The sequence below is a fragment of the Pongo abelii genome, chromosome 1, assembly GCF_028885655.2.
Source record: "Pongo abelii isolate AG06213 chromosome 1, NHGRI_mPonAbe1-v2.0_pri, whole genome shotgun sequence".
NCBI lineage: Eukaryota > Metazoa > Chordata > Mammalia > Primates > Hominidae > Pongo > Pongo abelii.
In genome coordinates this window covers 84769982-84797220 of record NC_071985.2, presented here as the reverse complement: position 1 = coordinate 84797220, position 27239 = coordinate 84769982, and the positions used below count along the sequence as shown (strand labels likewise).

The window sequence follows — 27239 nt, the reverse complement described above, 5'->3', positions numbered from 1 at the left end:
CTGAAGCCTTGAGATCATTTGGCTCCAAGACCCAGTTCTTCCAGAGCCTGAGTCAGTTTTTTTAAATTACAGAAGTGGTGGCAAATTTTCATTCATAGAGGGTAGATTTGGTTTTTAAAAATAATCAAATGCCATTCAGTTCCAAATCTCTTGAACAATGTAGGAAATAAAGCTGAGAATATGAATGTGCCAGCCTGGGGCCTGGTGTATGCTGGGTTCCGGATTGATGAGCATGTTACATGAACCTGGACCAGGAGAGATGTTGTAGTTGTTGTTATTTAATAAGTCTTTACTATAGAATCATGAGATCATGTATCTTAGGTGGCCTTAAACCAGCTCTGAAGACAAACGTGAAAGGGAACTATCCAAGGAAAATATCACTGTAGTCAAACTCCTGAAGGAGATGTTAGCTAAATGTTGGTTTGTTTATCTAAGTTCCACATTTATTAAAAAACACCATCCCTTATTATTTTATGTTTGTTCTTCATGTATACCAATCCCTCAACCTACAAATATTTCATGGGCACAGAATATAAAAAGTTCACTGAGGGCCGGGCGTGGTGGCTCACGCCTGTAATCCCAGCACTCTGGGAGACTGAGGCAGGAGTTCAAGACCAGCCTGGCCAACACGGTGAAACCCCATCTTTACTGAAAATATAAAAATTAGCTGAGCATGGTGGCACATACCTGTAATCCCAGCTACTCGGGAGGCTGAGGCTGGAGAATTGCTTGAACCCAGCAGGCGGAGGTAGCAGTGAGCCGAGATTGCACCACTGCACTCCAGCCTGGGCTGAGACTCCATCTCAAAAAAAAAAAACAAAAACAAAACAAAGTTCACCAGGGTATAGGCCCCAAGGTATTGAAGTTGAGTGGCACTGGCTCTGCATCTGCCGTGAGAGTAGCGGAGTTCCTCATGCTACCACCGTGTGTGTCCCAAGACAAGTCATTGAATCTCTAGAGTCTCAGTTTCTCATCTTTAACATGGAGACCTCAACAGCTCCCCTGCCCAGTGAAACCCCATCTTTACTGAAAATACAAAAATTAGCTAGGCATGGTGGCACACACCTGTAATCTCAGCTACTCAGGAGGCTGAGGCAAGAGAATTGCTTGAACCCAGGAGGCGGAGGTAGCAGTGAGCCGAGATCATGCCACTGCACTCCAGCCTGGGCTACACAGTAAGACTCCATCTCAAAAAAAAAAAAAAAAAAAAATTCACTGAGGATATAGGCCCAGAGGTCTTGGAGTCGAGTGGCACTGGCTCTGCATCTGCCGTGAGAGTAGTTGAGTTCCTCATGCTACCACCACATGTGTCCCAAGACAAGTCATTGAATCTCTAGAGTCTCAGTTTCTCATCTTTAACATGGAGACCTCAACAGCTCCCTTGCCTTCTTCTCCAAGGCCAGATTACCACCACAGATCTTCGCGTGTGCTTTGTGAACTTCAAAGTGCTGGAGGTGTATTGTTGCTTAGGATACCTTGATCCTTGTGCTTTCTGCTTTTTTCCATTGTAAGTTACCTGAAGGCAAAGAACATGCCTCAAGTTCTTGGGCCATTGCCCACTGTGCCCATGAAGAGTAACTTGGCAGGCAGTGGAGACCTCATACCTTATCTTAACATCCTACCCAGGACTGGTTTTCTGGTACAGGGCTCCAGTGGGGAGGCTCCTGGGCTTGCTATGGGAACACACCACTTTCAGTGGGCTGCCGTGTACTGGGAGTGAAAACAGAGGTGCCAATTGCACTAACATGTGTTGAATGCCAACTTTGGGCTGGGCACTCCATTCAAAGATGTTGTGGATATGCAGTTGAATCAGACATGATCTCCTGCTCTCAAGGAGTTTACAAGTAAAATTGACAGCATATACAACAAGTCAATAATGCAACGTGCAGTGCTGATAATGTTACGAAGATGGAGAGATCAGGAAGAGCTTCACAGAGATGTGGCCTTTGAACTGGTCTTAAAGGATACGTAGGACTTGGGTAGCTACAGCTGGTGAAGGAGTCATGCCAGGCAGAGAGAGATATCTGAGCAAAGACGTAGACAGCAGTTCATTTGAGAAATAGCTAAATCAGCTGGAGGTGTGTGTGATGTACAGAAGGAGAGAGCTGGGAACTTTTTCTTTGGGGCCTAGCTATGGACAGCCTTGATTGCCCTGATAAAAAGCTGGGGCTTATCTCAGAGGCAGAACTAAATCATAACAGCTGATGCTTTGGGCAGATGGGCTCAGACAAGCCATGTAGGCTATTCCAGGGGCAGAAGTGAAAATGATGTTGCTAAGTCTGAGAGACTGGTAACCAAAGAAGGCAAAGTCAAGCTGGTGCATGCCTGGGGCCTGGGTTTTTACTGGTGCACCTGGTATTGCAAAGCCTCTACAGTCAGTGAAATGCAAACAGTAAAGCTTTATTCTTTTCCAGCCAGTCTTCAAACCAGCTCTGTGCCATTCCCACTCCTTGCCTATTAACAGTACTTCAGGCAAAACCCAGAATATCTCACTTCAGTAGTCATAAAGTCTGGTCTTAACCAAGCTTAGTGGTCAATTCTTTCTCTCTGCTTCTACCTTCTTCCCCCTCCTTCCTTTTTTGGGTCTTGCTTCTCTCTCTCTCTACCAGGGAATTGGGCCCTGGAGAAAGGTTGAGAAGAGAGAGAAGTGCTCTTAAGCACGTGGTGCTGTTGATGCCTTCCATCTGGCAAGTACCAACAGGTGGCTCTTCTTAGTGCACATGGTGAGGTTTCGGGAAGCCCCATGGGGAACTCTGTGCTGCGAGCTAACAGGTATGGGCAGCGAATGCTCTGCTTGACCCCTTAGTTCCTGCCCACAGCAGTTCAACCCACAGCCTACTACTGCGGGAGTCTGCTTGCCTTGAGAGGCCACTCACTTGGCTTGGTACCTTCAGGGTACTCTAAACACAACTTTTTTCCAGGGAATTCACTTGGCCCACAGAAAATGCCACATCCTGGACAAGCAAAGTACAGGGAGGGGGGCGGTGGGATACACTGTATGTGCTCTCCCTTTCCTTCCGCACTTACACCCTCACAATGGGCCCCTGTCCTCAGAGGTCTCTATCAAGAAAAAACATCCATCTCGATGCTCACGGTAGCTCAGACCACTCCCAGCTCTCTCTCCCCACCCTCTGTGGCAAGGTGGGGCAGTGGGTTTCTGCTGCTAGGCAAGCATCAGCCAGGATGCCAGGTGCCAGCCTCCCCATTGTGTAGGTACCCACGCCCACTCAATAAGTGGCTCTTTTCTGCCCTCTTCATTTGCCACGGGAATGGGGATACCCCCTCTCACTGTATACCCTGAAGGGGTAGGGTAAAGCCATGACTCTACTCCCCAAATACTCCTTATTCTACGGACTTCTCTCCTTAAATTCCAATCTTCTATGAATATTGGCTCAAGAAGAGGAATAAGTCACAGAACCAGTTCATCTACCTTCATAAGTCCTTAGAACATGAGAGGACCTCATGGCCTCACCTTGGGGCTTTAGCCAAAATTCCAAAACGACAGGAAAATACTATTTGGTATTTTATTCCATTAGTGACACTTTGTAAGAGAGTTTCACAATCTCAGTACTTTTGACATTTTGGGCCAGATAACTCTTTGCTGTGGGGCCATCCTGTGCATTATAGATGTTTAGCAGCATCCCCAGCCTCCATCTAGAAGAACTCCCCCGTCATGACCATCAAAAGTGTCTTCAGATATTGCCAAATGTCCCTGGGGGTGGGGAGGGACACGCTCGTTCCCTGGTGAGACTGTTTTTTTTTTTTTTTTTAGACCAAGTTTTACTCTTGTCACCCAGGCTGTAGTACAATGGCGTGATCTCGGCTAACTGCAACCTCTGCCTCCCAGGTTCAAGTTATTCTCCTGCCTCAGCTTCCCAAGTAGCTGGGATTGCAGGTGCCTGCCACCATGCCCAGCTAATTTTTGTATTTTTAGAAGAGACAGGGTTTCACCATGTTGGCCAGGTTGGTCTTGAACTCCTGACCTCAGGTGATCCACCCGCCTCTGCCTCCCAAAGTGCTGGGATTACAGGCATGAGCCATCATGCCCAGCCTGAGACTGCTTAATAGACTAAAGGAAGTCATTGAAAGTTTTTGAACAAGAAAGCAGTATAAAATTATAAACAAATATTTGGTTGATTTCACTAAAGGATATGAAAAGAAATGGCAAAGGCCAAGAAATACTTACTGTGCAAATGACATCCTTTTCACAGTCTTTAATAGTGTACAAAGTGCTGTCATTAAATTATCTCACTTAACTTTCACGCCAACCATGTGAGGAAGGGCGGGCCCACACTGCACGGGTGAGTTGTCAGCGTGGAGGATGGGGACTAAGGTGCGGAGAGCTCTCAGGTTAGGTAGGGTGTGGAGAAGGAGTTAGGTGTAGGGCGGGGCTTTTCCATGGAGTCTGGACTTTCTTTCCAGAGCAGGAATCCTGTAGAAGATATTTGGATGAATAATAATAATAATAATAATGGTGTACTAAAATTAATTGAGAGCTCACCACGTGCTGGACATAGCCCTGTGTATGGTTCATTGATCATCTCATCTGCTTCTCTCAACAGGCCCCTGTGGATAGGTACTATTATTTTTCACAGTTTACAAAGTAGAAAACTAAGGTCTAAAAGGTTAAATCACTTTCCCGGGGTTATTCAGTGATCAGATGAGATTTTAATTGAGGCCGACTGGGCTGACTCTGAGCCTGTGTTTGTAACCATGGCCCCTTCCTGCTTGCATTTCCTCCAATCTGACTCATAGGCAGGCTCCACAGTCAGCAGCGCCCTGCACTCGCTTGGTCCCTGCAGCTCAGACAGGCTTTCCTGTTATCATCACTGTTTGTTAGGAAAATTGGTTGGTTCATTGCCATTTGCCTGCTGAAGATGTGACCTAGAATAAAAGTGTTAAACCAAAACTAGAAACTAGAAATTTTTTGTCCCTTTTACAGTATGTTGGATGATCCAAGCCAGGCTGTGGCATAGAATGTTCTGGCAATCCCCTTGAAACTCCAAGATTATGTTTTAATTGCAATCTCACTCTTCAGCAGAAAATAAATTAATATTTTTGCCCATCTTCCATGCCAGTCACAGCACTAAGAGCATTAGCTTATGTAATCCTCACAAGAATCCCATTTTACAGATTCGGTAATTGAGGCTCAGCGAGGTTTAAGTCCATCATGAATGACAAAGTCAGGACTCAGAACCCAAGTATGTCTTATGTACGTTCTCTTACACTAGGCTTTACGCATCCTTCAACTTTTTATCCTTATAAGGTGTGTATTATTATCTGACCTTTACAAATAAGAGAGGGAAATAAAAGGCAGAGAGGGTGAGTAACTTTCCCTAAATCCAAGACTACTGCTGGCAGAGCCAGGAGCCAGGCTCTGGCTGCCTAAGTCCAGAATGACAAGCTTTTCACCCCAGAGCCGTGAGCTCAGGCTCTTTGAGAATTTGTGGAAAACAAGGCTTCATTCCTCTGTTTTAAGTCATCTACGTAGTACAGGGTGTGGGACTCCAAAAACATTCGTCAGCCTTGACCGCACCGTCCCCTCACACAGCTGATTCCGCTTGTAGGTGAGGCATGTGGAATGAGGAAAGCTTTTGCTCTTCAGAGATGTGGGGCCCTAGAAGCTTGTCATGGCTTCTGTGGAGCCAGGCCTTCAGGAAGGTGAACCTCAATCCAGGTGGGGCTGAATATCCACTCAGTTGCTCTTCCTAGGGTATAAGGAGGACCAGCTCAGGAAGGAGGTGGCCTTTGAGGCCCTGAATCTCATGGGACCAGCCCGTGCAATGAAGACACCCGGCTCCTGCCAAGCTTCTGTTCAGGCTCAGTGAGGCTCCCTAGCAGCAGTTCAGGAGACACTGCACCTGATGGATGTGCAGCACCCTGCTGGGCCCTGACCACCCTGTGTTTTGCTGCAGGCAAGAGCTAGGGTTGGCTGGAAAAGGGATCAAAGATTGGAATGGGGCCGGGTGCGGTAGCTCATGCCTATAATCTCAGCACTTAGGGAGGCCAAGGTGGGCAGAGGACTTGAGGTCAGGAGTTTGAGACCAGCCTGGCCAACATGCAGAAACCTCGTCTCTATTAAAAACAAAACAATTAGCTGGGCACGGTGGCACACATCTGTAGTCCCAGCTACTTGGGAGGCTGTGGCAGGAGAATGGCTCAGACCTGAGAGGTGGAGGTTGCAGTAAGCCAGGATCGCACCCCTGCACTCCAGCTTGGGCGACAGAGTGACAGTCCATCTAAAAAAAAAAAAAAAAAAAAAAGGAATGGGACTCAAGTGACCACCAGCAGTGGCGGTGAAGTGAATTTTCCTGGAAGGCCCTTGTTACCTGTAAGGCAGTTGAATGTGTCCAGTGAATTATGCTGGCAGAGGGACGAGATCAAGAAAGCTACAATTAAATTTTAACACCCACCTCCAACCATTTTCATCATAGTTCACAGTAAATGCAGATACACAAGTTAACGGAAAGAACAGCAGAATTAAGATTTTCATTCCATTGCTTAATGTCCAAGGCTAAGAGATCCCTAGATTTTTCCTAGTAATAAAGCAATGTTAGTTTTTCTACAATTGTATGATCACTGAGGGATGTATTTGGACTGGAGAGTTAATCATGGGGATTTTGAGGGGACAAGTTATTGATGGGGAATGAGACAAATTTCATCCACATTGTCCTTAGGTGATTCTTTCTAGTTGTGTGGAACCCAATTCAACAACACAGATTACTGTGTGCTTTGTACACCAGGCCCTGGGTCAGGTTCTGGTGGTATAGAAAAGGTAAAGCAGGACTGCCATGTGCAGCTGTTCAGGCTGCACATTTACATTTACAACCCTAGGGGGTACCATGTAATTCATAGCATACATCGATTTGTGTATCTGTTAAGCCCTATTCCTGCAGATGGCAGGAACGTGAGTTGAAAACAGTGAGCTATATGGGCTGTCTCTGGTATCAGACACAGTCTATACCTTCAAGGAGCTCATTGTCCAGCCAATGATTGGGATTCAAAAACTAGGTAAATCTGGACATCCTAGACTAGAAGGTGGGAGAGGTTTTCTCTCTTTCCCTTTTAAGAACAGGCTGCACAGGGTTAGATAAGGTTAGAAAATAAATTTGGTGTACTCTAGTCTTTTGACTATCTTTGCTAGCTCATGATATAACAGAAAAATCTGTTCCTTTGTTACTGCCTTCCACCAACTCCCAGAACCTGAGATCTTCCACCAACTCCCAGGACAGAGAATATCTCTCCTTTGGCCTTACACTCAATTGCCTCCAATTAGAATAAATCTTTTTCTGCTCATTATTCTTAGGAGAAAAACAAAAACAAAAAACCAAGTTGATTTTTGAAAGACAGCATCTCTTCCCAGTCTCCCCAGAATGTGCCCTGGGGCAAAGTTGGCTGTGCAGCAAAGCCTAGCTTAGATTCAAGCATTGTGCTCTGGGATTTATGGTCTCAGGACCCCAGCCCCAGCCTCGACCCCAGCCTCTGATATCCCTTCTCTGTGTCTGAGACGACTTCCCTGTAGCACAATAACACACCCCATGCTCCAGCAGTGCCAATTTCACATATATTATTTTATTACTCATTTGTTTGCTTTCCAGGGCAAGTGAAAAAATAATTTAAACCAATTGTATGTACAGAGGCTTGATTAGGTTTCCCAAGAACTTCCAGAAAGTCCCCCAGCCCTGTAGACAGCAAAGCGTATTACCTTTAACATCTATACAAAAGTCCACCTATAAAAGTCTCATGTGTAGAAAGGTTTTCTTTATTATAAGCATCACATTTTGGGGACAGGAAGGGGGTTAGGGTGGGAGGTGAAGAAAGTGCAGGGTGGGGGTCCACACACACCTGCCCAGGGGTCATCCTGGGTGGGGAGGCTGTGGCTGGTGGGGCTCAGGTGATCTGCAGCGGGGTCTCCAACATCTCCATGAGGAAGGTGTCAATGGGGGTGTCCCCGATGAGCTTGAAGAAGAAGAGGTGCTCCAGGCATTTCAAGCCAATGGAGCGCAGAGCTGGGAGGCGCAGCAGCAGCTTGGCAAACCTGCAGGGAAGCCAAGAGGCATCAGGGATAGGGAAGGGCATGCACTGCACACCTGCACCTGCTGGCGGGTCCACTTGGCCTTCTCGACCCATCTGTGATAAAAGAGCTGGAAGGGGAAGACAAGGGAGTCACAGAATCTCTAAGCCTAGAGAGCTTCAGAAACAGGCTAGAGGGCTTGTCAGCCTTAAAGGCAGAAGCTGGAGTGCATGACCCTTCAAGAATCTTGAATTCTGTAGCCATGTCCCAGGACTGCCCTCAGCTCCCCTCATTCACAGTGGAGAAGAGGAAGAACTAGATGACTGTGCCCACTCACGTTGCTGGCCATACTGGCTCCTCACATTCTCTGTGTCCCTCGGGTACCTGCACAGATCTGCTGAGACACTTAGAGCCAAGTGTGAGACACTGAGTGTGCTTAACCCATGGTAGCTGTCACCGTTAGATGACACGTTTGAGAACATTACTCTAGCCATCATGCCATCAATTTGCTTTAGTTTCCAGCCCCCACAAAAAATCTTTTTAAGAATGGGGTCTCACCATGTTACTCAGGCTGGACCTGAGTACCTAGGCTCAAGCAATCCTCTCGCCTCAGCCTCCCAAGTAGGTGGGACTACAGGCACATGCCTTGGGGTCCACAGTTACCAAATTTTTGTTGCCAATTTGTAACCAATTGTTACCAATTTTTTTTTTTTTTGAGACCGAGTTTCCCTCCTGTTGCCCAGGCTGGAGTGCAATGGCCCAGTCTCAGCTCACTGCAACCTCTGCCTCCCGGGTTCAAGCAATTCTCCTGCCTCAGCCTCCCAAGTAGCCGCGAATACAGGCTCCCACCACAAATGCCTGGCTAAATTTTTGTATTTTTAGTAGAGACAGGATTTTGCCATGTTGGCCAGGCTGGTCTCGAATTCCTGACCTCAGGTGATCCACCCACCTCAGCCTCCCACAGTGCTGGGATTACAGGCGTGAGCCACCGCATCCGGCCAATTGTTACCAATTTTTATGATCAACTTATTAGTCTGTGCTTACCCTTAAATTAGGAAAAGAGGAGAGAGAAAATCATAGTCTCTGCCCTTGAGGAGTCTATGGTCTGTTTGGGGAGAGGATACATGCACACATGCATACACACTGACCCACACATTATCATACACAATCGCACATGCTTCACACCCATGTGCCTGCACACACATCCTCACCACTCACACACGCACACTCACACTCTTTTACACTGTCACATTCCCTTGCATACCTGCGCTTACACACACACCCTCACACATACACACATGCCCACTCATGTACACTTTCACAGGAACTCACAACATGTGCCTGCACACACACCTTCACACACACTCATGCACACACATTCACACACTCTCATGCATACACACCTTCACACATACTTCACGTGTTTACACACGCATCCACACACTCATATGCTCTCACACTATATTCATGCATATTACACGCAATACACATACTCACACATGTGCACACACTCATTCTCACATATCTCATGCCTGTCGTCTCACATACATACACATGCACACTCTCACACACACATGTGGATGCATGCACTCACACATACACACATGCAGACACACTCCACACTCACACTCTAACATGTTCTTACAACATGCACACACACATACCCTCACACACTCACTCATACACACCCTCACACACATTTTTCTATAACTGAGGACATCTGTTGTGAGGTTCACAAAAGGGAGAAAGACCAGTATGTGAAGGAATTCATCTCCCATCTGCATGTCCTTTCGGGCACCTCTCTCTGTGACATTTTTTACTCTGTCTGTGTGACCCTCTGCACACAGTGCAATGCCAGCTCATTTTTAACGTTATTAATGCTACTAGACATAAAGTCACTCTACTCACAACTTCCAATAAAAAGCTCAAGGACCAAAATCACATTAGTCACTGTGGCCCTAAGTCAGAGATTTCTGGTTCCAGATGAATCTTTACTGAGTGTCACAACATTATTTCATGAAAAAGTTACAAATCAGAATTTCAATGTTCCTTGAAAATGTGTATATTTCTATACTCATGCCACATGACATTTTAAATAAATGTAGCAATACAAGGAAAATAAAGTGGCACCATCTAAAAAAGTAGAAATTGCTTCCCTACATGGAAAAATTAAAGGTCTATGCCAATGCCACACATTACTTCAAAAGCCTCCAGTGGTAAAGCCCCTGAAAGCATTTGAGTGGCATCACCATTCAGGAAAGAGGTAGTTAGAGAATAAGGAGGCTGAACTCCCAGCCGTGCCTCTGCCGTTAAGCTTTATGGAAGTAGGCAAAGGAAACGGCTTCTCTGTAAGTGCAAAGTTAGACTGGGATTAACTTTAAAAAATTTTTTTAACTCTAAAAAGGCGAAGATTTCACAATATCTAAAATTCGAAGTATGCCGTCATACTATCCTCTTTGTTGTGTGACCTGGATTTAGGAACTGAGATCAAGGCTAATAGAAATAAACACACCCATGAATGTCACAGCACTCCTCGCCCACAGGTTAGCAGCAAGGGGCATTTATGCCTTTGAAGGTGCCTGCTGTGCGTGCAAGAGAGTGTGTGTGTGAGTTCTGTGACCTGACTTTTGATCTCTGCTTTCTGATCAGAGCGAAAGCAGAATGTGGCCCCTGTGACATGCACTTCTGAAATGTTTCCACAGAGTGGCAGCATTCTCCCGCTGAGAAATCTGCCTCTACCTGGCTGTGCCAGGATCCCCTTCAACCAGGTTCTGCGGACCAGAGGTGACCAGCCCTCAGCACACCCACATGCCTGGCCAGTGACACCCCTGATGTACCTACTGAGCCAACTATGAACACTTGATCAGGGCAGTCAGCCTCAGTCCAAGCTGTGATGGACAAACCCAGGGGACTCTGCCACCTCCCTGCAGAACTAGGGCAGGACTAGCTCTGCCCTAGTCCTGGCAACAAGTGTTGGCCTCTCTCCCCAGTGTGTGGAGGCAGCCCAGCCCCCTGCCAGCCATATTCTGGCAGAAGAGTCAAGTTCCAAAGTTTTCAAAGTGATATGAATTAGAAACAACCAAAATGTCAATCACGGGGCAATGACTAAATACATTAGGATATGTTCACACTGCAAAATATTACAAAACCATTGAAAATGATAATTTGTAGTTGTCAATAATTGAATAAAATTTCTAGAATGGCTAAGGGAAGAAAATAATACACCAAACTGTATAATTTCATATCTAGAAATGCATACACGACATGCTTAATACATAATAGATACACAAGGATACACACGAGACATAATAGATACACGACAATAATGGAAAGAAATATACCAAAATATTTACAATAAGTTCTTATTACCTGGGTTTTTTTTGTTGTTGTTGTTTTGATGGAGTTTCACTCTTGTCATCCAGGGGCTGGAGTGCAATGGCATGATCTCAGCTCACCACAACCTCCACCTCCCCGGTTCAAGCGATTCTCCTACCTCAGCCTCCTGAGTAGCTGGGATTATAAGTGCATGCCACCACACTTGGCTAATTTTTGTATTATTAGTAGAGACAGGGTTTCTACATGTTGGTCAGGCTGGTCTCGAACAACGGACCTCAGGTGATCCACCAGCCTCAGCCTCCCAAAGTGCTGGGATTACAGACGTGAGCCACCGCATATTTTTTAAAAATATTTTATAATTTTTTTAACCAAAGCATGCATTGCTTTTATAGTTAGGAAAAAAGTGAGTTGGAGTTTTTTGTTGGTTTTTTAAGATAAACAGCAAGACAGAGACAATTTGAGGAAAATGATATGTATGACACTCATTATTTATAATGCCCTGCACACAATATGTGCTCAAAAAATGGAAGATTTGATAGAAATCATCCAACTCAGGGCTTCAATTAAGATGACTTGCCCAGGGCTCACACCTGACAGAGGCCAAGTTATTGCTGGCAGCCAGGTCCTGACCTCTTGGCCAGGGCTCTCTCAATCTCATCTATAGTGAACTACCAGGTTCACCAAAATCCAATCTTTTCTTCTGTTCTTTGGCATACAGCAGGATCCATTCTCCAGCCTCCTTTGTGGCCAGCTGGGCCACGTGACTTGGCATCAGCTAATGAAAGTGAATGAAAAGATGAGGGCCCTCTAAGACCCAGGTCTGGCCCATATGGCCTAGCCTCTCTGCTCCTCCACCTCTTCCCCCTTCCATCATCTGGATGCAAAACACAGTATGGCTCTGGGTCATGGTGGAGACACAAGAAAAAAGGAGTCTTTGTCCCTGAGTGATGGCATGCAAGACAACCACCTCTCTGAACTCACTGCCCACCCAGATTTGTGAGCAAGGAATAGATGTTTGTGATAAACTGGTGGCATCTGGTGGGTCTATTACAGCTTAATCTCACTAATATACTAGGCCCTGCCTATTCATTGCACCAAAGGGCCAAAACCCACCTACTCAAATTCATCCACAGCCTCCAACAAAAAACACAGCTCAGTCTCTTCTGGACAATTGCTAGAGGTAGGCTTATGATTCAGGATAAACAGCTAAGTAGATATTAGACTTCACAGAGGAATAGAAACCATTAGTGAGCATTGGGAGCATGTAAAATTAATCCCCCAAACAAAATTAATGTCTTTAAGACAGGCTTTTCCGTTTCATTTCCAATTTTCTATGAGATTTGAGGATCATATTTTCTCATTTTAACTGGCATTAGCAGAGAGGGAAAACTCTTTGGCTTAGCTGTACTTTGGAAGAAAGTTTTGAGAATATCTTTTAATAACTCAGAAATACCTATACTGCTAGATGGCCTCAGAGATCTGCTAGACCAACATCTACCTTTCCAAATGAGGAGCCCAGACTCAGACCCAGCACCTTCCCAGATGCCACACATGTGGAACCCTAGGGACCAGCATCCATGTCTTCTGGCTACCAAAGCCTGTACTTCCTACTGCATGGGGGTTTCTATGGGGGCAGACAAGAAAGCAATGCAGTCACACCTCAAACACAGGCTTTGTGAAATCACACGAACAGGGTTCACATCTCACCTCCACCGCGTGCTAGCATTATGGTCTTCAGCAAGTTGCTTAACATTTCTGAGGTTCTGTTTCTTGATAAAAATTGGAGATAATAATTCCCACATTTATTCATTTGTTTGCTATTCATCCTCCATTTAAAGATGTGTACTATGTGTCGGGCACTGTTTTACGTGTTGAGGCTAGAGGAGTGAATGGTGAGCAAGACAGATAAGGCCACTAGCCCCATGGAATTAACATTTTTGTGGCTTTCAGCTTGTTATGAAGATTAAATAACATTTAAAAACACCTAAACAGTGCCTGCTGTACTTTAGGGTCTCAGTAGATGAAGAGTGGGAGTAGTTGCTGCTGTTACTACCATTCTGCCAGCACTGTCTCACCTGCCTGGCTGTTCTGGATACTTCTGCTTGGTGTAGGCCTCAAGGGTGGCATAAACCTTCTCTCGCAGAGTCTCCACTTCAGAGGGGTTGGACAGGCCCTTGGCATCTAAAAGACATGAGTGAGTTAGCCTTTGATTACACACCCTCCAGCAAAGGCTGTCCCCATTCCCTCTGGCCACCATCTCTAGAGTTACTAGAGACACCCTGGATGGGGACAAGTGTGAAATAAACAAAGCTGGTCATTCACACCCCCTTGCTCTTCTTTCTGTGCCCAATTTACCCAACAAATTCTTGGGGCAAAGATTTTAAACTCCATGAATAGGCAAATGTACCCACCACTGATTCTAAGGAGGAGAGTTTAATTTTATCCGGACCGTTCTCGAAATATTACCTGCACACATTTACCGAGTGCCTATTATGTGCTAAGCATGGACTGAGTGATAAGATGGGGCACAAAAGCTGAATTGGCACATGTCCTGCATTGATGAACTAACTGCCTAATTCTGGAGATAAAGCCTCTGCATGAATGACTACATAATTCTGAAGGTTCATCTTTCTTGACCACAGCAGGGTTTGCTGGAGCTGATCGCCTCCTTCTTGAAAGACTATTTTCCGTCAAGCCTCCAGGACACCACCCTTCTGATTCTGTCCCTATCTCACTGCCTGCCCCTTCTCATGTTCCTTTGCTAGCTCTCCCTTTTCTCCCTGACCTCTAAATGTTGGCATGCCCCAGGGCTCAGTCCCCAGCCATCTTCTCTGCTCTATCTCCCCAGATGATCTCACCCCAGTGTCACAGCCTTACACAGGCAGAGGCTGACAGCTCTCAGATGCACATGGCTTCTCCCATGAAGTCCAGACTCATATGAGCAGTTGCTTCCTGGGCAGCCACTCTTGGATATCTACTACCCATTTCCTATTTTAATGTCCAAAGACAAGATCCCAATTCCTACCCACCCACTGTCAGAACTAGCTCCTCATGGAGTTTTCCCCATCTCAGTGAATAAGAACTTCATTTTTCCCATTGTTCAGGAAAACAAAACTTAAAAAAAAAAAAACCAGAGACTCATATATAACTCCTTTCTTTCTTTCTCATTCTATATTCAATCCATCAGCAAATCACAGTGGCTTTACCTAGAAATATATCCAGAATGTGATCGCTTTTTACCACCCACTTCACTGCCACCCTGGGCCACCGTCATCTTTCATCTTCCCCACTTGCCCCAGACATGTGCCTGCCACACTCATTCAAAACATTTTCCAAGATGGCTCTAGCTGACACTGTGAGCTCTCCTGGATTCCTGGCTCTGCCATCTGTGTCTCAGCTGAGATGGAGGACCAACAACATGGGAGCACTGGAGGCTGACCGTGGAAGAGGGCTGAACACGCACATCCCCTGGGGTTGAAGGGTGGTTACCTGGGTTAAAGAGCACAATGGCTCGCAGGCACCCCAGCTCCGACTTGTCCATCTGCATGTCTTTCATTTTGGAAACCAGCTCAGTTAGAACTCTGTTAACAGGAAACACGCAGGTAATGAGAAAACCATAAGTAACAGGCCAAGAGCCAATAAAATGAATTCAACCAAAATTTTTATATGCCCACTCTGTTTCCAGATGATGTACCAGTTACTAGGGGTACAGAAATGAAAAAGATGCAACCCCTCATTGCAAGGGGATTACAGTTTAACTAAAGAAACAGACATAAAAACTAGCAGCAGCATGACGCCCAGGAATATAACTGCCATAAGCAAAGTCCAAGTTGGTTCCAAAGAGGAAGCAATGAACTCCAAGCCGGGAAACGGAAAGGCATCATGGAAGTCTTGGAAATTAGAAATGCAACAGGCACAGCAAGGTAAGGGGATTGCATGTCTAGAAAAACACAGCAGAGGGCAGCATTCAGTGAACTGGTAGAAAGGTCCAGTCACCACGAAGGGGGATGAGTCATTCCAAACACCATGTTGGGCTCTACATGCAACATGTGGGAAAGGGCAGGGAAGTAGTAGAGACAGCTCAGTGGATGTGCACATGACCAAAGAAGACCATTTACGATGGAGGTAGAAAGGGACCACGGGGCCCTGGCATTGGACAGAGAGATTAATTTCAACTTAATTCTCCTCTTTATCAGTTCTCCATCCTCTCACTCTCAAGTCATTAACTACTCACTTTATTCAACTCCTTATCAGATGGCTTAATTTTTCTTTAGTATCATTTAAGGTACAGAATTTCTGTCAGTGTATCCCTGCCTGACGAAGATGGGTTTGCTCCTGCTGCAGGCCTCCTTCTGAGATCATCCAGAGCCCAGCATAAACAGTCCATCTTGCCTGGCCTCTTGAGGACAGATCCTGATCCCTTTCCCATCCTTGGCCCCTAGGATAAACAGTTCACCCTCTCCACCCACAACTTACTAGTTGATGTCAAGATCTAATCTTTCCTTAGGAAATCCACTGGGAGAACAGGTTCTCCCACCTGCCTGGCAACTGTGCTGGCCTCTGAGTGGCTCCATCTTATTGTGATCTCAATCTTTCTTTTAATCTCTCCCTCATTCCCCAGGTTTATAGTTTCATGTGCCTAGTGGTCTCTGCATGGTCATGTGCAGCTAACTGTTTGGGCTGCCCATCCTCCATCCCAGCACTACCCAGAGGTTCATGCCCGCGTGAGAATTCATGTATCTACACATGTGTATACACACACACACACACACATAATACACACAAATACTGGAAGCAGAAGAGAGACACCTGTCAAAGATGGAGCCGACCCCAGCACTATGGGCACTGCTCCTGTGGACATGTAAACCCGTGGCCAGAAGGATGCCATCCTGCACGGAAACTGAGCGGTGGGAGAAAGAGGCAATCAGCAATTCATTCCACCCTGCAAGGATAAGGAGGAGGTCTTGAGGGAAAACAGAACACATTCTTTCTTTACTTATAATCACCCAAGGCATGTACTATTATCCCACATAACACAAGCAGAATTGACAATCTAGGGAGGTTAAGAATTAGTTCAAGATGACACAGTTAATTAGTGAAGAAACAAAGGATAAGACTGGGGTCTCCTGACTTATGGCTCTGCACATCCCCCAACTCTCTCTCAGATGCAACCCAGAATGACAGCTTGAAGACAAGGATTCTTTTTTTTTCTAATCAGTCAACAAATGTGGATTGAACATTTAGCAGATAATAGTCACTATGTTAGCTGCCATGGTGGATAAAGCTAATATACCTTGCAGTTTTTCCCCCTAGGACCTGACAACCTAGTTTTGTTTCTTTGGCATTGTCTAGTAACACCCAACACAGTCTGTAGCTTTCAGCTGACACTCAGTGAGTGCTCATTATCTAGCAGGGATGAATGAGTGGACTGGTTCCCAATGCTCAGCCAATCTTCATGAAATTTCCCTGCTGGCTCAGTGACAAAGAGGAGATATGGCGTATGTCAACGGCCTGCAAGTGTCCCAGAAATAGGAGGCAAAAGAAAATACAGCACACAGAGTCTTAAAATAGGAAGACAGCGGAACCCATCTAGTACAAGCTTGAGCAAACATCTTTGGCTTCTTTGTCTCACCTATGAAATGGGAATACCTCTATTTGCCAATTTCATTACAATAATGAGCCACTGCTTCAAATTATCCTCAATAAAATAATTTAATAGTCTTTTTAAAATGTATGCAAATTATAAAGCCATGGTAAAATTTGCATGGGAAAAGAGTCCCACTCCTTCATTAACGATGCTTCCTTTGGGAATGAACAACCCCGCATAGGGTTATTTCATCATCAACATGGTACATAGCTTAGACATGTTGCAGCTCCATCAGGTTACTTTTTTTAGGATCCCAAGAGCAATTTCAAAATTGTCCCGGGAAAAAAGGCAGCCAATGTGCTTTACCTGCCCGAAGCAAAATGACCTGGTCCTCCAAGGTGAGGTCAGAGAAGTGGGGAATACGCTTGGCCCATTCAACGAGGGTGAAAAGCTGCTTGTCAGCAGCATGACATATGTTGGTAACAGGGTCATTTGTCTGAAAAAGGAACAAAGCACTGTGAGGCACAGGTCCTGGGACTCAAATACACCCCTTTCTCCCATTTCCAGCCCTACCCAAGAAATGGAACACACGTGTGTCTAAGAGCACATACCGAGTTCTCCATGTTCATGTCACCATAGGATTCTGTCTTTGGTTCAACAGCAAGTTCAGCTTCTAGAATCCTCTCCACAGGCATGTCTTCATGACCACTACTGGCACATTCTGCCTCACTCTCGGCTCGCTCTCGGCTTCTCTGTCTTTCTTCTTGCACAGCTGACATGCAGCAGGACATGCAGAGGTTACCATAATGCCCAGGACAACCGTGGGAAAGTTTATTACCCACCTAAGCCTCAACTTACTCATCTATGAAAGGGGAATCATTATGATCCTGAATTGGGGATGTTGGAATGTTGACAGAGGAAACAAGGAAAGCAAAGCTGTTTGCTTATGCCTAAGGAGAATGAGGGGTTCTTTAGTACATATTCTTTCCAATGCATTATGGTGACAACACTAGGAAGTATGCATTTTAAGCTTTAATAAACTCTAATTATATCCTCTCTTTTAACGGGCCAACCTCTCCTTGCTATCCCTGCAGATCCCCACATTCTTGCTCGACCTGCTGCCTCTAAAAAACTGTGAGCATGAAATAGTTAAGTAACAAGCACATTACTTTAAAAACTCCCTCTGTCAGATCCTATGCATCATCCTTGGCATTCACGTCCCATTAGGTCTGCCCCTAGTGCACCAGCTTGAACACAACATCACCTGATCCGACTTGTCAGGGAAGATCTTTAGGGAGCCAGCTGTGGGTATTTAGTAAGTGAAGGGGTGGAGGGATGTCACCTAGATGACATTTCAGAATCAGTGGCTCATTTTGGAGGTGGGGGAGGGTACATAGGCAAAGGTGTAGGCTGAAATTATCTCAGCCTCTCCAAAGCTTAGGGTTTTCATCAAGGTTCAGTGCAACTCTCAGAACCCTCCATGTCTATACATTAGGATTGAAAGCAGACTGCTGCCCCCTCCAATTCTATGATCTTCATCAGGAGAAGAGTCTCTGTTGGGTTAGTTTCCATCATCTAGAAGGCTGTAGTTTCCATCTTATTCACAGCAGCAATAAACAGCATTCAATATTAGAACACATTTTTTACATCCCCAAAGTCAAGAAAATTATCCTTTAAGCAAGTGACTAGCCTGAAACTCCATGACAGCTACTCCACTAGCAGCTCCTATTTCTGTTTCTCTCCCTTCCTCCCCATAGTCCACTTGCAAGAGTGCCTCCTAATCTCTGAGGAGATAATGAGCCCCAGAGGCTGCAGAATGGACTGGAATCACAATGCCGAACATCTAGTTTGTCATGCGAGCCATATCAGTCTCTCAAGGTAGGTCAGAGAAGGGTATGACGGCAAAAATGCAACTTATACTCCAAAACTTAGTGGAGATACGCCAAAAAGCTTCAAGACAAGAATGGTACTGAGTCACTGAGAGAGAGGCAAGGAGGGTAGAAAGGAGAAAAGGAATAAGGGAAAGAGACAACAAAACAGGGTGAGAAAAAGAGGAAACAGAAGGGAGAGAGAACAGAGAGGAGAAAATAGGGAAAAGAAGCGCAAAAAACATGTGCCTTGGAGTCAAAGAAAATTTTTTCACATATAACTCTACCCCTTCCTTGCTAAATGGCATTGGCCATATGACTGAGCTTAGTAAGCCCCAGATCCTTTATCTGTGAAGCAGGGATTAACTGAGATAGTCAAGGCCGGTACTTAGTTAAGGTTGGTACTCTTCAGTAGTTAACTGAAATAATATCGTAGGGATGAATTAAACAATTATAAAAACTCAATACAAATAGTTATTTCCTCTTTCCTTTTGTGTCTTTTTACCCTCTTGGGCTCATCTCTCCATCTCCGTTTTTGGCCTCTTCCTCTCTCTCCTGTTGTTCTTCCTCCTTCTTTCTCATCCTTACTTTCTGCTCACTCTGTCAGCCTTCATTCACTGACAACATGTAGAAACTATAATATGTATTTTTTATTATATTTGGATTTACTGGGAAATGTTGAATGCTTCTTGTATTAATTTTTTAAAGGTAGGTTATGAACTTCTATTTGTCCTGACTTTAAAAGATGAGGGAAAGCAAACTAAGTTAAGTTTCATTCATGGTCCTCAATCAATGTCTTCTAGAGATTTGTAACACTCAAGGAAAATAACCTTCAAGCTTCAGAGAAAATATCCTTGATGTCAGGGAATTTGATTCTAATTCTGGTTTTGCCATTAACTGAGCAAACCCTTTGCTATTCACTTTTCCTCTTTGTGCCTTAAATCTTCCTGTCATAAATGAGGAGTCATATATTGTTATTGGGGGTAGCTTCTACGTGTCAGACATTCTGAGCTACCATTACGACACACATCAGGGTACATCCAGGGAACCCTGGATAATCAAAAATAGAGCCAAACTTCTGCCTTAGGAAAGGATTTTAACCATTCATCCAACACGTGTTTATTTTGCACTTATTACAATAGCCAAAACTTATGAAGCTCTTTCTCTGTGTCGGGACTTACGCTCAACATTTTAGATAGATTACATTTCATTTAATCCCCACAATAATGCTCTGACATACTACAAGCCACACAGGAACTAGTAACACACCTGAGGGCATGTGGTAGGCCATGATGGAGCCAGCACATGCACCCACAATGGCTCCTCCTGGGCCCATCTCTAACCTCTCAGTACTGCCTCCAAGGTACTGGGCTAGGTCCATTAATAAAGACCACACAGGGCTCACAACGATACCAATGCTGCCCATGAACAGCCTCAAAGGCAATCCATTCTCCAGTCTTGAAACTACATGTATATGACAAGAAATCATGGAAATAGACATTCCGGAATTCCTGAGGTGGCCCACGAATCAGAGGTTCCCAGTCCTATACAGGGTCTGCCATATGCTTGCTGTGTGGGCTTGTGCAGGTCCCTAGGCTCTCCAAACCTCTAATTCGTCTTTCAGGAAATGGACGTGTTACATTAGAGAATAGAAAATGTCCACTCTAGAGCTTCAAAGAACAGAAGTGCATCTGGGTAGATATCCTAAAGACTTGAAATCAGTACATGGAAGAGGCATCTGCACCGCCATGTTCATTGCAGCATTATTCACAATAACCCAGATGTTGAATCAACCTAAGTGTCTATCCATAGATGAATGAATGAAGGAAATATGGTCTGTATACATAATGAAATACTATTCAACCATAAAAAAGAGTGAAATCCTGTCAGTTGCATCATGGAACTGAAGGACACAATGGAATAGTATTTAGCCTGAAAACAGAATTCATACTCCAAGCCCCAGCACTATGCAATATACCTTTGTAACAAGCCTGTACATGTACCCCCGATTCTAAAATAAAACCTGAATAAAAAGAAAAAAAAAAAAGAAAATGTCCACTCTAGCTTTAACATTATTTATCCTAAAAGGGAAACAGGTCCTGGCCCCTGATCCCAGGCAGGTAAATTCTGTACCTACCCCAATTCCATCTCTTTATCTGTGTGATTTCCATGGTCTCTCTGTTATCTGCTCCAGGATGTTATTATTCTTGTCCTCAAGAAAGTGTTCAAACTGAGCCCCAAATTCTATAAATCAAGACCAGAAATGATGGCGGTGGACAGGCTATCCAGTAGCCTTTTGAAATGCACCCTCTTATATAGTCACAGGAGGAATTGATTCACTTCTTTGCCTTCCCTTTGTCAGGGTAAATGGTGCCAATCTCTTCAGAAAGTTCCCTAAGAGCTCCTTTCCCTCTCCTAATTTTTACTACTCAGCTTTTCACTATTCTTTCTGTTTCTCCACATTCTTTAAAAAAATGCAGGAGCAAAAATTGGGTCCAACTTTCTATTAAAGTACCCAAACCATACAAGAAGGAGTGCCCTGTCTCTTACAGCTCACATGTCCCTGTTTTCCTTCCTTTTTTAAAAACATTTAACGAACCACAGTTCCCAACATTTGGCCTATTGACCACTCTGTCCCTAACTGAGCTGGGGATATTCAGCCTGCATTTTCAGAGATGGATTAGACTAACGCTAGAGAAATAGAAATGATGGTTTCTCTGACTGAGACCATTCACTTTCTTTTAATTCAATATCATGTGCTTAATGAAAACTGTTACTGTTCCAAGTCAATTGGAAACTTATCTCAAGTGTTTTAGGAGGAAAAAAATGACCCTGCAGTCACTGGACTCTTGTTAATGGGAGAAATACTTGTAGTCATTAGTTTCATTTTGATAATCATGGTGGGGGAAGCTCCAAGGAGTATCCAATTCTATCCTGGTGGAAAAAAGATGTTCTTTACCAGCAGGTATTTCATATCGTATGTTCCAATCTGTAATATCATTGATCCCACTGCCACAGCAAGTATGACATAAGCACAGAGTAGGCACTCAGCTAATACTCAATGAATAAATGAATGAGTCATTTTTAGGAGCTCCTGCACTTCTAAAACTTCTGATTTCAGCATTCAGTTTAAACTATTCATTCAACAATTTATTAAATGGCTACAATGTATTAGTCACTGGTGATAAAGCAGTGGTGGAAAAAAGCAGACGAAGCCCCCGCCTTCATGGATACAGACAGTAAACAGGATAAGTACAAGAGTTAGATTATGATAAGTGCTGTGTAAAAGAGACAAGGAAGGGTTGGAGGTGTCTGGTGCAATTTTAGATGATATAGCCAGGCAAGGCTTTACCAAGAAAGTGAGAATTGGGTAAAGATACAAAGGATGAGAAGAAGTGAGCCATGCAGATACCTGAAAAAAAAATCATTCTAGACAGACAGCAAGTGCAAAGGCCCTGAGGTGGGTGCATCCCTGGTATAGTTGAGGATCACCAAAGAGGCCAGGAAGGCTGAGGCTGGGAGACAACAGGGCATCCAGACTATGTACAACCTTAAGTCATGACAAAGATGTTTGTCTTTTTTTCTGGGTGAGAAGGAAAGACATTGGAGGATTTTGCTGAAGGAATACCTTGACCCAATCTACTTGTTCAAAGCCTCCCTCTGGCTACTGTGCTAAGAAGAGACTGTAGAAGGACAAAGATGGAAGCAGGGAGATGTCTTAGGATGCTATGTAAATCACTACAAAAGATTACAGTTAGCTTGGATTGGGGGGTTAGTGGTAAAAGTAGTGAGACATGGAAAAATTCTGGGCATAGTTTGAGGAAGAGACAAGATTTCCTCACCCACTACATGTGGTGTGTGAAAAAAGAAGGAAGTCAATGGTTTTTGTTCTGAGCAACTGGAAAATAAGTGGCCATTTCCTGAAAGGGGAAGACTGCGTGAGGAACAGGCTGGGATGTGGGGCAGATTTTCAGGAGCTGAGATTTGGGTCTCTCACTTTTGAGGTTGCTGTTAGATGTCACAGCGAGGGCCGTCCTCAGTTCCTTCACAACCTGGCGGGGAAGGAGACACAGACTATGGCTGATCTGAAAGTCAGAGACCTGGGGTCAGTTCGTTGCCCGACTTTGGCACCTCAGAAAACTTCGTTCACCTCTCTGAGCCTGTTTTCTCATCTGGCGGATGGTTACAGTTGATTAGGTGACTCTGTAAGACCACCTCTAGCATCTTGACATGTTAAGATTACAAGAATTTGTTTGCTCATGGGTGACATTCATTTTTAGCAGGGACACAAAGAGCTTCTCTTCATTGACCCTTTCAGTAAAATGCCCTCTTCCCACAGAAAAGAAGTTCCTCAAGAATGAGGAGCGTGCTGGGCCTGACTGAACTCCTTGTTCTTATTTCCTAAAGAGAGGCAGGACCTTCTTACTCTAAAATCTATTAAGATTCACCACTAGCCCCATGTCCCTGCTTGAGCTCACTAGTTAATTAACTGCCCACTTCAATTTATCTGTGCTACTTAATGGAAAGACTTTTCTGCCTACTAACGGAACAGAAAGCACCTTCTGAGGTTTTTTTCTCTCATACTAGAATACCCGGCTAAACCACACTATAAATTAAAAGATGTGATGGTTTCAACACACAGTGGTGGTCTCTCTGAATGGGAAGGCTAGGTCTGTCAAACCTGTGTAATGCCAGTAATGCCAAAAGATGATGGAATATACCAATATCAAAGACTTGATGGCAGACCCAGGTAAAAAACTCAGTGAGTGAAATCAAACCTGCAGTTTTCCCCAGAGAGAGACCTAAGGATTAGAGGAGAAAAGTCATCTCCACCCTGAAGGTCAGTCTGATGATCTATTGGTAGAGCAGAGCATAAGGACCCTGAAACCTTGGCTCTGAGACTTGCCTAGTTATTGGAAGAAAAAACGAGATGGTCCAGTTTGGGGATAACCATCTGGGCTCCAGAAGAGGATGGGTAAATGTGGAGGAGGAAGATGCCTCTTGCCGTCTCTGCTCTGGAGAGACACATTTCCTAGGACAACGGTACATTCAATTGCAATACACGAGTACCCAAAGTCATCCTAACTTCCTATTCAGACTTCTCTTTAGAGCCCTGTGGGGAAGAAGTTTGAAGTGGAGATTAGGATGACTTTGGGCACCATGACTTCTCGTGTATTGCAGTTGAATGTCCCCTTGCCTAGGAAATGCCTCTCTCCAGACACGAGTATTAAAACCGAATGTGTCTCACCTTCCCTCTTCATGCCCATGACAAGGCACTTCTGATAGCGACAGTACTGGCAGCGGTTGCGCTGACGCTTGTCAATGAGGCAGTCTTTATTATCCCGACACGTGTAGATGAGGTCCTTCCTTATCGTCCTCTTGAAGAACCCTTTGCAGCCTTCACAACTGTATACCCCGTAGTGCTTTCCTGGTTAGAAGAAAAGAACATTCCATAGATTGTTCTTCTGTTTATTTGGATCTTTCATTCAAAAGAACCTCTTGGCTCTTCCCCAGAGAAACAGGCATATCACTTGGGCATTGAGACAGAAAGCAAATAATCACTAGCAGAGAATGCAGGCTTGATCACAGGAACCAAACTAAGACACAGCAAATACACTTTTCCTTGTGTCTTTCCTCTGCATTACTAATTCCAGATAGAATTATTAGAAAATTCCTAAAGCTAAGACTTTCTTTATATTTATTTTGTGAAGGCAACTCTTGGGTTTAGTTAAGCAAATATTCTTTCTCCATTCAAAACATTAGTGTGAATAATAAATAAAAATATATATGTTTGTCACATATTACCTAGCAGGAAAAGAACTCCAACTTAACGAATATTTCCTATAATTCAGACCCAAGTTCTTAGGAAACCTGTTTAAATTTATTATCCTTTACCATAAACTATGAACAGAATTCTGAGTTATGAATTGTTAAGTGTTATTGACTGTTGAGGAAATTAATTGCTGTTTGATCTTTATATCATCATATGACAATCAAGCTATGACATAAAGATCTGATAGAAGCTGATTTTGCAGCCAGGCATGGTGGCTCACGCCTGTAATCCCAGCACTTTGGGAGGCCGAGGTGGGAAGATCACTTGAGGTCAGGAGCTTTTAGACCAGCCTGGCCAACATGGTAAAACCTCGTCTCTGTTAAAATATATATATATATATATATATATATATATATATATACACAAAAATTAGCCATGCATGGTGGCGCATGCCTGTGGTCTCAGCTACTCCAGAGGCTGAGGTATGGGAATCACTTGAACCCTGGAGGCAGAGGTTGCAGTGAGCCAAGATCACGCCCCTGCACTCCAGCCTAAGTGACAGAGCGAGACCCTGTCTCAAAAAAAAAAAAAAAAAAAAAAAGAAGGTGATTTTGCTTAATCCAGACTAATTTGAGGCATATTTCATTGCCCTTATTACCTGCTCCACACATGCAGTTTTCAATTACCCCAGGCAGGGGTGGCTAATTTGGGTCAGGAGAGCCACCAAGCCTATCCTCACACAGGCATCATGAATCAATCACAATCCTTTTTCTAGGTAGAAGTCTTCTCAATACCAGGCACTATGCTTGATTGATTGGAATTGCAGAACTTCAAAAATATAAGGAAACAAATCATTCAAAACATATTTATGTCTGATTCTTTGAATGTAATATGTGATGTCATTGAGCTACAGAAGTGACATGACTTTCTAATTCTGTTTTACTTAGGTTTCCAGCATCTCAGGAGTTTACAGTTCAGAGGAAGCCACTCTAAGATGAAATGATGGTTAGAGATAGCCTGCCTGAAGAAAAGCTAGCCTTTGCCTCATTAGTTGACCATACTACAGGCTGGCTTTTCACATTGCTGAACTCACAGCAATGATAAATACAGGATTTTATCTTAGGTCCAGAAAACCTAGTGCTCTCAGCTCTGAAATATTTGTCTTAGAGAAATATGGGACCAATTTTTCAACTGTGTGACATAGTCATTCCCATGGCTTTTCAATATTTAAATGAACCTCATAGACTTTCAACTAGAATAAGCATAGCAGAGAAAACACTCTGCTGTGCTGTTATGGCAATGGACAAGTCTGCATGATTTGGGAAATATCTTTTGAGAGCAAGAAAACATCAGCCATTCAGCTAGGTAAGTTCTAGGTGCCTGGAACTTTCAATGGAGTGACATTCTTTAGTGGCTTTGGTGGCATTAAGACTGTAAGGAAATATTCAGTTAACCATCATGGACAGCTATAGAAAAGAGAATAACCTCCTCTTATTATTATTCTTCAAATAATCAAATTGGAGATTCGGATGTGTTCAAAATTGGTGGGGAGGGAAATATGGGGCAGGAAGAATGGAGAGGAAAGAAGCAAGGAAAGAAATAACTGAGAAAAGGAGAAGAGAATCAAAGATAAGTTGGTGAAAACACATTTATTTCTGCCTATAAAAACATATTGAAAACCTAGAATGTTATAGCAAGAATATGCTAAAATATTAAAGGGTTTATTTTTCTTGGGGACATTATGGGTAATTTTTTTACTTTTCTTTGCAGTTTTCTAGTTCGTTCAAATCCTCTACATTAGGACATTATTTTTACAATTGCTTATTTGGGAGGGGTTTTTCTTAATACTTTTTTTTTTTTTTTGAGATGGGGTCTCATTCTGTGGCCTAGGCTGGAGTACAGTAGCGTGATCATGGCTGACTGCAGGCTTGACTTCCCAGGCTCAAGCTATCCTCCCACCTCAGCCTCCCAAGTAGCTGGGACTACACAAAAGCACTGGGATTATAGGTGTGAGCCACCACACCCAGCAGAAATACTTGATAATGACAACAGCTTCTGTCTCTCAGATACATGTGTAATAGTGTGACTCCAGAGTAGGGTTTCTGAAATGTTTCCTGTAAATCTCATCCTCAAAAAATAAAGCCATCCTTTAAATTCATCAAAACGGCAGCCAGTGAACCCAGTGACAAAAATGTATAAGTGGGTCCCCAGTTAGCCCATCCTAAAGGGCCATTTTCCTTTCATTGAGTACAAAGTATCCAGGCAGACAGTGAGCAGCCCCTTCTCTGTGGCACTTTTCAGGGAGTGTCTGCTTCTGCATGTACCTGAGGATCTGTCTCCACAGATGGCACAGATGTGTTTAACCAGAGATCCGGGGCTGGTGGATGGGTAGTTCATGTTTCCAATCCCGGGAAGCCCTGGTAAGGGCTTGATGTCCTCTGAACTGCTGACACTGTTGACCACATTTAGCTGCAAGAGAAAAAAATACTGTAAAGCACAGAGCCAGAGTAAACTCAATCCCTAAGGCCTAAGGCAATGAGGGCACACTCAAGAAAAAACAAGTTCTATTTCAAGAAACAGTTTCCAAGTACAGAGTATTTGAAACTGCCTATCTGTGAGATGAACTTAAGGGAGGGATAAAAGTGCCATAGGAGGAACAAA

At 44.1% G+C, this 27239-nt stretch overlaps 1 protein-coding gene across 1 annotated transcript in view; it reads right to left on the bottom strand.

The window, feature by feature from the left end:
- Nucleotides 1–7746: 7746 nt before the first annotated feature.
- RXRG (retinoid X receptor gamma) overlaps nt 7747–27239 on the bottom strand; it is a 44453-nt gene continuing 24960 nt past the window's right edge. Inside the window, 8 exon segments of the mRNA NM_001131352.1 lie at nt 7747–8038; nt 13426–13531; nt 14840–14931; nt 16160–16292; nt 17304–17433; nt 17549–17709; nt 24054–24233; nt 26903–27047. Coding sequence (NP_001124824.1) covers nt 7891–8038; nt 13426–13531; nt 14840–14931; nt 16160–16292; nt 17304–17433; nt 17549–17709; nt 24054–24233; nt 26903–27047 — 1095 coding nt within the window. The 3' untranslated portion in view covers nt 7747–7890.